Here is a 15,649-nt window from a genome sequence, read left to right as displayed (position 1 = left end):
GCAATTTTAATGCCGTCACATGGTTATAATCTACAGCCTGACAGTCCGTTTATGTAATGGATTGTGTCTGTTTAATCTACTCCTGCACTCATAACCTTAGCTTTAATATTTGATGAATATTAAAGAAGGCCCATCTACCTACTTTTCAAATGCCTTGTTTTCTCAGACTGGTGAAATAGAGTGTATAAAAGCTGTCTCTGGAAGGTAATCCTCATGTAAAGCTGCCTATGGATTTAACAACTGCAGGGAAGTCTTATTCCCTGACTAAATAAAAAGCAATGCCTAATCAGCTTAATTTAGGAAAGGGAAATAAGACAGAGAGGTGTGTGCTGATAATCTTGTACTTAAGGTGATTTTGACAGAAGCCTCCTCCGTGCTGTCAGACTAGTTTAGTATGGCTGCAAGGACTTTCTTAACATTGCTAATTAATCTGTTATATGCAAGACTAAATAAATCCTTTGCTGATAATTTTCCAAAGATTTCTGGGGCACTGAATCTGGGGTTGTATCTGCAAAAGGCACTTTACATGAATTGGGTACAACTCGAATTCCGGAAAAGTTGGGACGTTTTTTTAAATTTGAATAAAATGAAAACTAAAAGACTTTCAAATCACATGAGCCAATTTTTTTTTTCACAATAGAACATAGATAACATAAATGTTTAAACAGAGAAATTTTAAAATTGTATGCACAAAATGAGCTCATTTCAAATTTGATGCCTGCTACAGGTTTCAAAATAGTTTGGACGGGGCATGTTTACCATGGTGTAGCATCTCCTCTTCTTTTCAAAACAGTTTGAAGACGTCTGGGCATCGAATTTATGAGTTTCTGGAGGTTTGGTGTTGGAATTTGGTCCCATTCTTTCCTGATATAGGTTTCCAGCTGCTGAAGAGTTTCGTGGTCATCTTTGACGTATTTTTCATTTAATGATGTGCCAAATGTTCTCTATAGGTGAAAGATCTGTACTGCAGGCAGGCCAATTCAGCACCCGGACTCTTCTATGACAAAGTCATGCTGTTGTGATAGCTGCAGTATGTGGTTTTGCATTGTCCTGCTGAAATACACAAGGCCTTCCCTGAAATAGATGTCGCTGGAAGGTTTCTCTCCTCTGTAGCCCGGAGGACACCACGTCTGTAATTTCCAACAAGAATGTCAAATTTGGACTCGTCTGACCATAGAACACTTTTCCACTTTGAAACAGTCCATTTTAAATGAGCCTTGGCCCCCTTGGCTGGCGCTTCTGGACCATGTTCACATATGGCTTCCTTTTTGCATGATAGAGCTTTAGTTGGCATCTGCAGATGGCACGGCGGATTGTGTTTACCGACAGTGGTTTCTGGAAGTATTCCTGGGCCCATTTAGTAATGTCATTGACACAATCATGCCGATGAGTGATGCAGTGTCGTCTGAGGGCCCGAAGACCACGGGCATCCAATAAAGGTCTTCGGCCTTATCCCTTACGCACAGAGATTTCTCCAGGTTCTCTGAATCTTTTGATGATGTTATGCACTGTAGATGATGAGATTTGCAAAGCCTTTGCAATTTGACGTTGAGGAACATTGTTTTCCACAATCTTTCACAGATTGGAGAGCCTATGCCCATCTTTACTTCTGAGAGACTCTGCCTCTCTAAGACATCCCTTTTATAGATAATCATGTTACAGACCTGATATCAATTAACTTAATTAGTTGCTAGATGCTTTTTCAGTCATTTGTTGCCACCGTGCCAACTTTTTTGAGACCTGTAGCAGGCATCAAATTTGAAATGAGCTCATTTAGTGGATAAAAGTGTAAAAATTTCTCTGTTTAAACATTTGTTATGTTATCTATGTTCTATTGTGAATAAAATATTGGCTCATGTGATTTGAAAGTCTTTTAGTTTTTATTTTATTAAAATTTAAAAAATGTCCCAACTTTTCCGGAATTCGGGTTGTACAAAACAGGGCTTAAAACTCCTAAAATATCTTTTTTTCAACAAATGTTGTCAACCTCAGGAGGTCAAACTGAATGTTATATAAACTGTTTTATTTTCTATTCATTTTATGAGGCTTACCATTTTTTTCCAACCTTGTTGCCAATTTGAGACTAATTGGGTCTAAATAGTGTAAAAGTCCAGATTTGTGTGATTTTGTTATTTGTTTAGCCAAGAATAATGATTATATTATATACATATATTAATTATTAATATGTATGATTAATCTTATTTATCATTATTTATTATTTATTAATTAATTATAACATCACCTCATATTATATTTATCATAATAATTCATAATTATTTTTAATAATACTAATAATATGTACAATAATAATGATAATATTTATAATAATTATTAAAACAATTATTAATATGTATAATTAATCTTATGTATTTTTCGTAATTATAACATCACCTTTTATTATATTTATGAATCATAATTATTATTTATTATTAATAACAATAATATTTATTAAAATATAAAATAACTATTAATAGCTATTAATTATAATTTTTTACATTTATTAATATAACATTATTATGCTAATATTATAACATTAATAATAATATTAACAACAACAATAATAACAATAACATTACTTATTATTATTGTTGTTGTCATTTTTAAACTACACCAGAATGTGTAACAGGGTCGCAGATATAGCCTAAAGCTAGTTAACCATTTGTTGGTTTGTATTTATTAATAAACTTAAATGTTCTATAAAGAGACAAGCCAAAGTCTCCATTTTAAGTGGGGATACAGACGTTTCATGTGTATAAAACTACCTCCCTTTCTAGGTTAATTTCATGTTAGATGATAGTTTACATGGGATTTGTGCCTCTAATGCTTTTACAATGTAATGCAAGACCAAAGTTTACCCTATTTGTGGAAAGTGCCAGAATTCGAGCAAATTAATTATTGTGCAGAAAGACATAAGGAAATGATTTGGAGGTCATGAAGATCAGGTGGCCAGATGGAATCTATCTTTTGATTGACACTGTGCTAGAACAATGCAAAGTCAATTTACCCTGATCATCATACCTACAGGGAGTCCTTTGTAAATTAACCCAGTGTGATATTAAAAATGACTGTGCTGGAAGGGGAGATTTACCATACAACATATCCCACAGCAAACGTGCACACCGCCAAGAGTCCACAGGACCTGCTGGGATATCGATGGTGTGTTGTTCTCATCTCAATTATGATGAAAGGAAGAACTGTTGTGTGCTGAAAAGGACATAAACACAGCATAGTTAGCTTTACAAATGATTCTAAAGCATAGAATCTCACCACATTTTAATGCACTGGCTCTTGCAAAGCCAAATTTTCTGGGAAGTTTTTAAATGTTCACTTTCTAAATGTGATTTCAATGTAGATTGATAGTTCTTGTATATGCAGTATCTGTTTTATGTTACTCTGATATCCTTTGGACTATTGACTAGATTATAAATATTACAATTTTGAAGCTCCAATCAAAGTATTTCCTTTAATAACGCCAACAAATTATAAAATGGTTATCGCGAGAGGGCCAATGATAATCATTACAAACTCAGTTGTTGAAATGTAATTTACAAGTGGAATGGGATCACATTTACATCCAAATGCTTATTAATCTGCACAGAATGAAACCCAAACCACAAAGTGTACCTATAATCTGCTTAAAACATCTGATTTTAGTCAGATTTACTGAATCAAAAGTGCTGTTTTTCACTGTGTCTGGATCACAACTTCAATCAAACCCAAACAATTGCTGAGTAATTCTTTCTATTATTTTATGTTGCTTCACAAAAGCCTAGATCACAAACGCTTGTTGATAAAGACATTTACAAAGCAGGATAAAGCAAGTGGTGTATGGCAAAAATAGGCTATGGATAATGTGACCATCTATGCAATAGAGATGTCAAACAGCTATTTTTTTCAGCCATCTCGACTAACTCGCCGTTCCACTCTTCCGACCACCTGTGCTAGGACCGAGAATAGAACGGTTACACAACTTCAAGCAAAATTACTCAGTAAAGAAGATACAAGAAGTGAAAAGGAAGCTGGGTGTGGATTCATGCCAAGTGTTTGACAAACAAGCTGACATGGTTTCATGCACATGAAAAGATGGAGGAATGCTAGACGAGCCAAGCCTGGGCGGGAGCTTCTTCTACCATGTGAGTGACGAGAATGCGTGAGATATCATCATTATAACCATTACTACCATTATGCAAGCCAATACAAACACTTCAAGTCAAGGATGGTAACATACACTTAGTTTATTGTTTTTTTTTTTTTTTTAAATGTAGAGCTGAACATCCGTTTCATTTTTTATGAGAGTGCTACTGTAAATGACGTAGGCTGGTAAGAGTTGTGCGTGTAAACCTCACTCCCCTGATCTCAGCGACTGACACTAGAGACTGCGGTCCTTAGCTTCCTTGGTAGAGCACCCGACTCCCATGCCGGCGGACCTGGGTTCGAGTCCCGCTTAGAGTGGGCAGTTCGAACAGGAGGGGTTACATTGGTGCCGTGACCCGGATGGGAGTGAGGTTTAGAGGGGTTAACGTAACGGACGTAGGCTTGTAAGAGCTGTGGGTGTAAACCTCACTCCCCTGATCTCAAGAGGCGCTCTAGCGACTGACGCTAGAGACTGTGGTCCTTAGCCTCCTTGTTAGAGCACCCGACTCTCATGCCGGTGCACCCGAGTTTGAGTCCCGCTTAGAGCGGGTGGTTCGAACAGGAGGGGTTACACTACCATGTGCATCGTGCATGAAAAAATAGTCAGACTGATCGTTAAAAGTTGCGGTGATGACATAACATATTACATTATGTCAGTATTAAAGGCTAATAATTTTAAAACAGACATTTATTGTGTACTTAAAGGGATAGTTCACTCAAAAATGAAAAGTCTGTCATCATTTACTCACCCTCATGTCATTCCAAACCCATAAGACACAAATTAAGATATTTTTAATTTTCCGTCTCGCCATTGAAAGTTCAGGTAACCAAAACTCAAAAGATTCAAACAGCTCATAAAGGCATCGTAAAATGAATAAATGTTTTTTTTGGCATTGATGGTACCATGAAGAACCTTAAAAATCCTTGGAATTGTACATACACTATCTATTGTACAAGAGGTTTTTTACAGTCAAAAAAAGTTCTTCAGATTAAGAAAAAAATGGTTCTTTTAAGAACTGTTCATTGAAAGGTTATTTGGGGAACAAAAAATGGTTCTTCTATGTTAAATCTGTTTATTATATAAAGCGATTGTATCTCACAGGACTTGGATTAAACCGCTAAATTTATATGGACTCATTTTTACGATGCCTTCATAACGTGTTTTGAATATTAACCAAAGTCTTGGGGGCGAGTAAATGATGACAGAATTTTCATTTTTTTGGTGAACTATCTATCCCTTTAATGTTAAGTATCATGGGACTCCTTTCATTGCATGTTCACTTCCACCGTCAGTCACCAGATGGCAACCTTCTTACATAAAGACAGTCAAAACTCTCGCTCTCTGCACATCTTGCCTCAATTGACCCCACGCCTGTGTTGGAAACGCCATCCAAAGGAAGACTTATGAGCCTTACTGAAATTACATGACATGCTGATATTCTGATATGCTTTTAACATGCCACCACAGCTCTTATTGAACCCGCTTTTGCAACACATAATCATATTTCCACGCTAAATAAAAAGCAGACCACATTTACCGGGCTTTCCCTAGATGTGAATGCGCCAACCCGCTTAAAACTCGGATGCTGGGTGTTTAAGTCCTTAGCGAGTTGACGTCTCATCAGATCAGCAGGTCTGAACTTGTCTTTGACAAGTGTCAGGAGTGAGATGTACAGTCAGTGAGAAAGCAGCTATTTGTGTGTGCGTGTCATCCTGTGACTGAACCCATGATGTGCTAGTTACCAGTTATGAGTCACGTTACTGCTAACCAAACAGATACTGTAACGTTCTAGAAAAGCGGCCACTGTCAATCAAAAGTCATATACTATAAGTTGGTTGATCAGCTCTGATTCACTGTGACTCAGTTTTCAGCATGTAGTTGGTGTCTTCACCAGTGTTGTTCATGTTTACAGAGTATCATAAGCACCTCACTATAAAAAATCAAGGCAATGTGATGCATTGAGATTTTTTTTGAGTCTTAATATCTTTTCTCCGTGACACTACTTAGTTTACCCAAGTTTAATTTGTTTGTTTACTGAAGACAAAATATGCCATATAGCCAAGTGTAAAATAAGTGTCAAATAGTCAAATAGTACTGCATGTATATCACATATCAGTGGTCAAAAGGATTTTCAAAATGATTCTTCTATCACTTCCTCCTTCTAAAGCTAAGAACTGTTTGACGACTATCACCGTCATTGAGGTTTGTTGCGGTCTATGTGCATCCTTGTGCAACTTTTGCACCTAATGCCTTTGCTTTGCAATATGTTCTCTTTAGATTTGCTTGTCATATGAAGTCATTTGAAAGAATAAAATGCCAACAAGCTATAATAACTCATAATAGTCTTGACACTAAATTAATGGCTGAACAGATTGTTTTGCATGAATATATACATTTTATATATATATATATATATATATATATATAAAAGAAGTTATTACTGTATTAATACTTTTATTAGGCAAGGATAACCAAATGTACTTTTTTCTGTTTCAAAATTTACTTTAATTCTATTTCAAATAAATGTTGTTCTTTTGAACTTTCGATTCATCAAAGAACCTTGAAATTTTTTTTATTACGATTTCTATTTTCTACAAAAAAATATTAAGCTGCACAACTCTTTTCAGCACTGATACTAAGAAATGTTTCTTGAGCAGCAAAACAGCATATTAGACTGAATTCTGAAGGAACAGAAAATAGAAAACAATTATTATAATTGTAATAATATTTCACAATATCATTGTTTTTACTGTCATTTTAATCAAATCAATGCAGCCTATAAGCATAAGAGGTTATGCAGTAGTGGCAAAAAGTAATGTCTGGCCTAGGAAAATTTACATCTTCACCCTTTATTTAAATATTGTTAAAGATTTTGTAATCATATTACATAGTTGTGCTTAGAGTCAATTGTTTTATTTGTTATAACTCAATGAAACATGCCAAATTGTGCAGACATAATTTTTGGCCAGGAGGTCATACAAAGAAATTATGAATGCATGCAAAGACAAGAGAGAACCAACGAAATATTAATAACTGATTATGCTTTTCCTGTGAGCTTTTTGTTTTTATATGCATTTTTTTGCATAGTAAAATAAAACCTGAAGTTTGCCTTTTCTTGCCAAATAATTTTGTCTGATAAATAGCTTTACCAAGTTTAGTGTTTTGATTATTTTTTATCATATTTAAAATATTTTAAAAAATATAAAATATTTTCCTCATATTTTGATAGTTTAATTAAACTTGTAGTGTCATAAAAACAAATATCCCCTTCTGACATCACTTTTGGACACTAGTGTATATATCAATCATCAATCCATTTTGCAGAAATGTGTCTATGTACACATCCAGACAGACATCTTTACCTGTTTTCTCAGCACCATGAGTGCAGCGTTTTTAAAGACATAGGCCTGGTTTCACAGACAGGGCTTAGATTAAGCCAGGATTAGGCCTTAGGGTGCGTTCACATTTGTAGTTCGGTTCGTTAGGTTCATTTGGTCCGGACCAAAAAAGAAAAAAAAAACATTTAGTCCTGGTCCGATTAGCGTTCAGATTGGCAATTTTATCACTGAACCAAAAGATACCGAACCTAAAGGCATAGGGATACATTCACAACCTGATTGGTCGGATTTTATGACGTATTGCCTATTTGGAGACAGAACATACCAAACATCCAAAACAATGCTGTGTGCTGAGGTAAATGTGCTTGTTGTGTGTGCGTAGGCTGCATACGATGGTATTTTGGCCAGCTGGGAACTCGTGAAGAGCTTATTAAATGTGTAAAGGACTCAAAACAACGGCGGGAATCCCTCTGTCACACACACAAATGATCTGCTGTGTGGAGACGCGCGTCTGATGCCTATGATGGGCAAACTCGTGACTATGACGAGAAAAAAAACGATATGCGTGAGCATTCTGTCCTTCTTAGGGTCTCATCTTCCTGTTTTTGGTTCGTTTACATGTCTTTGGTCCGTGTTGCGTTCATATATCATTCGAACCGCACCAGAGTTCGTTTGGAAGCGGACCGAGGCCCATCTTTTCAGCGGTCTCGGTCTGCTTGTTTGGTGCGCACCAGGGTTCGGATGGCAGCGTTCACACATGTTCAAATGAACCGCACTAACAGAGCAATCGCACCAGGGTTTGTTTTAATCGAACCAAACATGACAAGTGTGAATGCACCCTTAGTTAAATTAGGACATTTAAGTAGCTTTTACAAATGTGCCTTAGAAAAAAACATTATAGTGGCACTAATATTTCAAGATGAGTCAGTGCAAGTTGCTTTCAGTTAAAACAGCTCAAACATGCATTTTAGTCTGGGAATGAGCCTTCTCTGTAAAACCGGGCATTAATGTCGAGAATAAAGACGGTTTTACAAACGTGTTGCAAGACCCCTACATTCTGTTCCCCATCTATAACACGTCTTGTGTGAATGAGTCTATGACTCATTCTGTGCTGTCTGCTCTCAGCAAGTGTGGTTTGACACAGTGCATTTAGTGGCTGCTAGTCTGACTGCAGGCTACAAAGACATTAAGTTGGTACATGAGACATTTATTGTAGTTGTTAATTTCTTTATTATATTAATTAATTATTATAAAGATTACTTTATCAATCATTAAGATTGATAATCTAAATAAACATGTTAATTTAACTATGTACATTCAAAGAAGATTCATGATTTTTTACAGTGCAGTGATATTGTATACTCTCTCTAAACCTTTGTGCCTTCTGTTCTTCTTGTGTGTGCATGTGTACGTCTTTCTTCACCATAATGATTTTTCCCTAATCGTTCAATGCCCTCAAATATTTACAAAACATGTTTGCGACAAGTTTGCGAGATTCAGAAAACCTTTTCATCGCTTCCCAGAAGCAAGTCAGGAGTCAAAGTTGGCACTTGGATAATAGATGGTTATTCTGTTCATTACGGTGATTACAGTCTAATTGCTATAATGTCAAACCTCTGCAGAAAAAACAAAGAACGTATGCTTCTAGAGGTGTGGAGATGCGTCTCAGCATGCATGTAACGCTGAAGTATTCTCGAAGGAGCTCATTCACCCACACACATTCCATCCAACAAATCACAGTGAGGGGTAATCATTAATGCCCCGCTATCAAAACCCCTCATGATCCGCTGGAATGACTCTCAACCTCTCCAGGCTGATCCTGAGAGACTTGTGGCTGTACTTGAGCACTTGAGCAGAGATTGGCGTGGGTTTTGAAACTGCATACCAAGTAAGTGAATTGTAACTAGCAAAAAACATATTTACACAGAGATGACAACAAAGAAGGCCACAAATATTCAATCGAACACAATATGAGGCCTAACTTGTTAATGATTTGCTGTTGCCCTTCAAAGTCCTTTATAAAATTCACACTAGTTGCTGGTGTCTTTCAAAAGTACACATAAAGTATATATATATTAATATACACTGTCCGGCCCAAAAAACAAACAAACAAAAAAAAAACGCTGTTTGGATTTAAATAGGCAAATGCTTAAGAGTCGATGACTGGATCAAGCACCTCTTGATGGAAATAAATGTTGTAATGTTATTTCTATAGATTTTTGGCCTAAATCTTGTATTGACAATGCAAAAGGTGAGCACTCTGTAAAGTCTACGCCAAAGACTTTCAATGAATTTAAAGGGTTAGTTCACCCAAAAATGAAAATTCTGTCATTAATTATTCACCTTTAAGTCGTTCCAAACCTGTAACACCTTCATTCATCTTCGGAACACAAATTAAGATATTTTTGATGAAATCCGAGAGTTTTTTTTTTTTTATCCCCGATAGAAAGCAACGTAAGTACCACATTCAAGGTCCAGAAAGGTAGTAAAGACATTGTTAAAATAGTCCACGTGACTACAGTTGTTCAACCTTAATGTTATGAAGCGAATATTTTGCATGCGCAAAAACAAAACAAAAATAATGACTTTGTTCAACAATATCTTCTCTCCCCTGTCATTCTCCTATGCTGTTTATGTTTAGTTGATTGAACAGGTGATATTTTATACTTTTACTTTTATACGATACTAAAATTCAAATGTTATTGACATGACCTCTGACATAAACCACACTACTATCGCTTCTTATTAGTTTCTTTCTGCTTGACTATCTCCATCATAAAATGTCTCTCACACTTTCCTTCACAAACCGAGCGCAGCCTTGCTTCTGGGAATAGTGTTCGGCTTGACCCCAAGGACCCTCTCTTCACATACATCGTGTCTGTTTCATTGGAAATGGTCATAATCATAACCTCACATGCAATTATGAGTTGTGGTTATGGATGCACAACTGCCAGATCTCAGAATAGACCAAATCTGGCCAATGTGGGAAAAGCGAGACTAAGAGAGATTATATCTGTGGGTGCAAAAAGCTAAAGCTCCAAGAACAGCCCTCTGCCTGCATGGTGATCACACTTAATCCTTTGTGATCAATGATAAGCTATAGTTTAATGCTCTCTGACACTGATAGTTATTTCATGATATGGAGAGCTCCAGATGAATATGCTCATTGGCAGAACCTTTGCCCAAACCTTCCAGCTCCTGGAGTCTGTTAAGCAGCACAGTTTCTTGTTTTTGTCTTCTGACAGTGGTGAGACGGCGTATGCGAGGATTTCACAGCTGCGTCCCGGTTGGGATTCCACCCAACACTCTGTGGTCAAAGTGTCAAGGTTTCAGCTACTGCCACATTAGTGTTTGGCTCTGGTTTGCCACTCTGTATTTGAACCAAGGACATAGTTTGTCATTAAGGGTATAAAAATATGTCATGATGCATATCTGATAATAAAAACTCAATGCATTGATTGCGGAGTGTAATAATAGATTATGATGACTATAATACCCCTTGGATCTCTGGATATTCATAAATGCCTGCATACATTTGACCAAAGTAAGCTGTTGTAGTTTTCTTTCCCAAATGTGATTTATTTATTTATTATGTGCATTCTGGATTATTTGAACAATATACTTAGAAATTTGCTGTAAAGTGGCATTAATATATAATTGTTAATTCTACAATGTAGCTTGATTTAGCGACACAATATTATACTTTCTTTTTTATTGGATCAGCATGTATCTAAAATAACACAACCGTTCAAAGTTTGGGGTTAGTATTTATTTATTTTATTTTTTTACCTAGCCTGCATTTATTTGATCAAACATACAGTAACTCAATAATATTGTAAAATAGTGTTGCAATTTAAAATAACATTTCTGTTTTAATATATTTTAAAATGTAATTTATTCTTGTGATGACAAAGCTGAATTTTCAGCATCATTACTCCAGTCTTCAGTGTCACATGATCCTTCAAAAATCATTCTAATATGCTGATTTGCTGCTAAAGAAACATTATTTATATATTTATTATTTATATTATTTTATTTTCAATGTTGAAAACAGTTGTGCTGCTTAATGTCTTTGTGGAAATCGTGATACATTTTTAACGATTCTTTGATGAATAAAAAGTTCAAAAGAACAGTATTTATTTAAGAAAGAAATATCGATGTATTGAAATATCAATTTTGTAACATTATAAATGTCTTTAAAGACACTTTTGGTCATTTAAATAAGCTCTTACTAAATAAAAGTATAAAAAAATTGTACTGTCCCCAAACATTTGAAAGGTAGAGTACATATTTGGTGTAATATTTTGTCTACATTCGACTGCAGTGTGAATTATCTTTCTAGTTATGTATTTATCTATTCAGCAGCATATTTTTTTAAATAATTATGAATCATTACAAAGTAATCAATTGGGACTGAATCGGATTGAATCGTTTTTCATGATGTATTAACCAAACAATCATAATCAAATTGAATCAGTGTCAGAACAAATATTTACATCCCTTTTTTTCATCACTAGTCACTGCTGACAAAAAAAAGGCAAGGCATATAGAAAACAGAAAATTTGCCATAACAAAAAGGCCTACAAAAATGCTCTTCTTGAAAAACCAATAGTGATTATTATTTGTGCAAAGAGAGCAAAAGACAAGACAACTATGATTAATGGGATGTCATATACACCTACTACAGCTTGTTTGGTACTGTGGATAGAGTTACTTGTGACAGATGAGCAAGTTGGTTTAGGGCCCATGATTCACTTTGCACTGCCGTCTTATCACAGTCCAGCTTGCCCCGACCTGTCAAAGCGGCAGAGCCCTGTGGAATCCGAACAGGAGATATGCGTGCTAACTGTGCAGCGGGCCGCCTGATAGAAAGCTCACAGAGGGTATAGTGTGACGGAGAGAGTGCTCCCAAGGTCGGGTGTTGTGTTTCCCTGCTTAACCTCCCAGGCTGGTTGTGACATACTCCCCACGGCTCCCAGTCAACAGAGGCTCGCATGACCTCTTATCCCTTCTCCCCTTGGCAGTGTGAATCCCCACTAAATACCTCCCTGAGCTGCACCGCAAACAGCCACTACCACAAGGAGAGCCTGTTTAGGTCCCCGCTCAGCTGGATGGGTATCAGTAGATTTGGCCTGACGGTGCATTTTTCACCACTGAGACGAGCTTGAATGTGACCCAGACTTGTTTTATTTTAGCTTGTGTTTGTGGGCCCCTGTCTTAATTTAACATGGCAGCTCTCTTTCTCTGACCACCAAGCTGAGAAGCTCTTGGAGTCTTGTGGTTTTGGCAAGCGTGCCTGGACTGTCTGCGGAAAATCCCCTCCAACAAAACAGCACAACTCACTCAGAGGACCCTGAACTATAAGCAAGATAGGCCTTGTCAAACACTCCCAGGATTGACTCCGTATCCTCCTGTTCCAGTGAAATGCACTTCAGATTGATGCTGCTTGAGTGTCGAACGAATGGTGAGATACAGTTACTGAAGTACAGATTGAAAGATGTAGCCTTTTTATGATTGATATACAGAAACTATTTGTAATTGTTTTAAACAAATGATAATTAAACTGCAAAAATGTTTATTATAAATGTATTTTTATTAATAATCATCATCATCATCTGTGTTATGATTTATTCAGTGTCTTAATAATACAATTAATATCATCATCGCCAATAATCGATATGCATAAATGATTATACTGCAAAACATATGAATGAGTTTATTATTATTAATCAACAATCCCAGAGTTATTGTTTTTCATTTAGAGTCTTAATAATAAAATTAATAATCATCATAATCATTTTTAAGCTACATTTCTCACTTACAAATGAAAGACTGCTATTTTTAAAAGTGAGTATTTATCCAAACAATCAATACATTAGGTTACTTCACTTATAAATACTGTTGTTGACACCTGCTCCATGATAACAGAACGGATAGTGAAATTAGTAGCCAGAAAACTGCGAGCAAGTTTTGTGCAAGACTCCAGCAGAAGACTCCAGCGTAATGCGTGAGACTATTTTTCGGTGTGAGGCACATGACGAGATTTCACAAGCTCATTATGCACTGCTGATCGCACTTCACTGGCAGCCTGCTATACCAAAACTGGTGTGAACACAGATGTTTCTATGCGCAAATTAAAAGCAGGAGTTACTGGTTGCTCTACTGTCGAGTATACACTAAGTATTCTGAGCTAGAGATGTTTTCCAGCCCCTCCAAAGTGAAAACTTCTTCGCCAACTTTGTCAACAATGGGCAAGAAAGCAAACTACGAAACGGCCGTCTTTCACTGTGTTGAGATGGGTAAATATTTTCCCAGTTGTTAAGGATGAGCTAGCGAGCCAGCTATGCACTCGTTTTAATGACGGGGTTTGGATGGAGGAACTTCACCTAGTAACTTTTCCAGGCTCAACATGGCAACTCAATCATGAGTGCAAGGGTGACATTGTACACCGGCATGCCGTGAAATATTAGCGTCCAGAAAAATGGACCTGCAATTATTGATCTTTATAAAGTAATCCGCCAGCACTTACGGAAACCAAAGGAAATAGCTGAACAGAAAGCACTTCAAAAGACTAGAATCAATATCATTGAACATAGTAGTTTTTTGCCTCTTTGCACCAGTTGTTTAAGACTTTGGGTTTGTTCTGTGAAAACCCAATCTGTCTCTTGATCTTTGCAGAAAAACACATCTGTTTCCTCTGCTCCACGTAAAACCAGTTCAGACCACATAGAATCACACTGACTGTCAGCTGAAACCTCCCGGTTCACCCTGATGATACGCACATGCACAGCTGGATATCTGAAAGAATTCACAGCCAGTGTTGGGGAAAGTTACTTTTAAAAGTAATGCATTACAATATTACGTTACTCCCTTTGCATTACTTATTTACTTTTTATGAAAGTTACATTACTTTTGTGTTTCTTTTTCTTATCTGGGCTGGGCTGTTTATTTGTTTGTATTTTTTAACAACAAAATAGTTCAATTTTTGCCAAATATTAAGGCACTTTCACATCAAAAGTGAAACGAATTAGCCTCAGGCTGAAGGAAATGCAAATTCATGCCTGCACACTAGAGGGCGCAGCTCAAAAAACCTTTCAGCTGTGCTGCCATTCTGGAATACAGAAGAATTTAGTCTAGAACTACAATAACCATCATATTTACAATAAATGGGGAAAAAAAGTAACTTGTGTTACTTATTTGAAAAAGTAACTCAAGATATTTTGTTGTAAATTTAAAAGTAATGCATTACTTTACTATTTACTTGAAAAAAGTAATCTGATTACGTAACTCGTATTACTTGTAATGCATTACCCCCAACACTGTGTTCTGACACTTTGTTCACAGCTGAACAAAGTATCTGAAAATGTCCAAAAATGTAAGTGCATGATATTTTTTAGTTGGAGTAGGGCTACAAGGTAAATATCTAAACATCCTTATAAGACACATTTACTTGAGAGGCAAAATGTCTATAATATCTAAATAATAGTAAATAAACTTGTTTAATTTTTGTTCCTTACCCCATTAGCAAATTGTTTTTTTCTTGTTTTTAAGCATAAACCTTGCTAAAGTTAAATTTCTCTAAAAACAAGACTAATTGTATGCTCAGACTGCCAGCAAAAAACAGATTTTTTGCATATCTAGATTTTTTTTTTTCCAGATGTTTTTTTGAAAGTCTTGACTTTTGAAAAAAAAAAAAAAAAAATCTGATTCAAAATCTGAATCAAACCACATTTGGAGGTGGTTTTGAAATGCGATTCCAATCATATTTTTACAGATGCGTCTCAGTCTGGACACTCTGCCTGCTCAAATCGGATTTCAAATTTGCATAACTCTTAACGTGACACACAACAATAAGGTCAAAACCGGTGATGGAAATGCCATATTGAATACCATCCGGTATTCATCCGGTGGTTATTTGGAGAGCGAGATGATGCACCTCTGGTTTTGAAAGCCTCATCACATTCATGGGTACGCCTATGTCATTACCAAAGCAACTCATGTAGATAGGTTGGTTATGTCTGGACACACAATTAATAGTGCAGAAAGTCTACCTGAAAAGATCTGATTTGAGAAAAAATCTGATTTGCTTGCAGTTTGAACATAGCCTTAATATCTCATTTTGCCTATAAAGGTTTTTTTTTTTTTTTTTTGGTAAACATAACATTGTTTCATAATA

The 15,649-nt window shown here is 36.1% G+C and overlaps 1 protein-coding gene across 1 annotated transcript in view; it reads right to left on the bottom strand.

Annotated features, from left to right (window-relative positions):
* The window catches only part of aig1 (androgen-induced 1 (H. sapiens)), a 42,098-nt gene that overhangs the window by 4,737 nt on the left and 21,712 nt on the right, over window positions 1–15,649 (bottom strand). The window contains exon 4 of the mRNA XM_051874849.1: window positions 3,089–3,204. Coding sequence (XP_051730809.1) covers window positions 3,089–3,204 — 116 coding nt within the window. The remainder of the gene's footprint in view (window positions 1–3,088; window positions 3,205–15,649) is intronic.

This window comes from Ctenopharyngodon idella, chromosome 20, assembly GCF_019924925.1.
Source record: "Ctenopharyngodon idella isolate HZGC_01 chromosome 20, HZGC01, whole genome shotgun sequence".
Lineage (NCBI taxonomy): Eukaryota > Metazoa > Chordata > Actinopteri > Cypriniformes > Xenocyprididae > Ctenopharyngodon > Ctenopharyngodon idella.
This window is presented reverse-complemented; position numbering and strand designations above follow the sequence as displayed.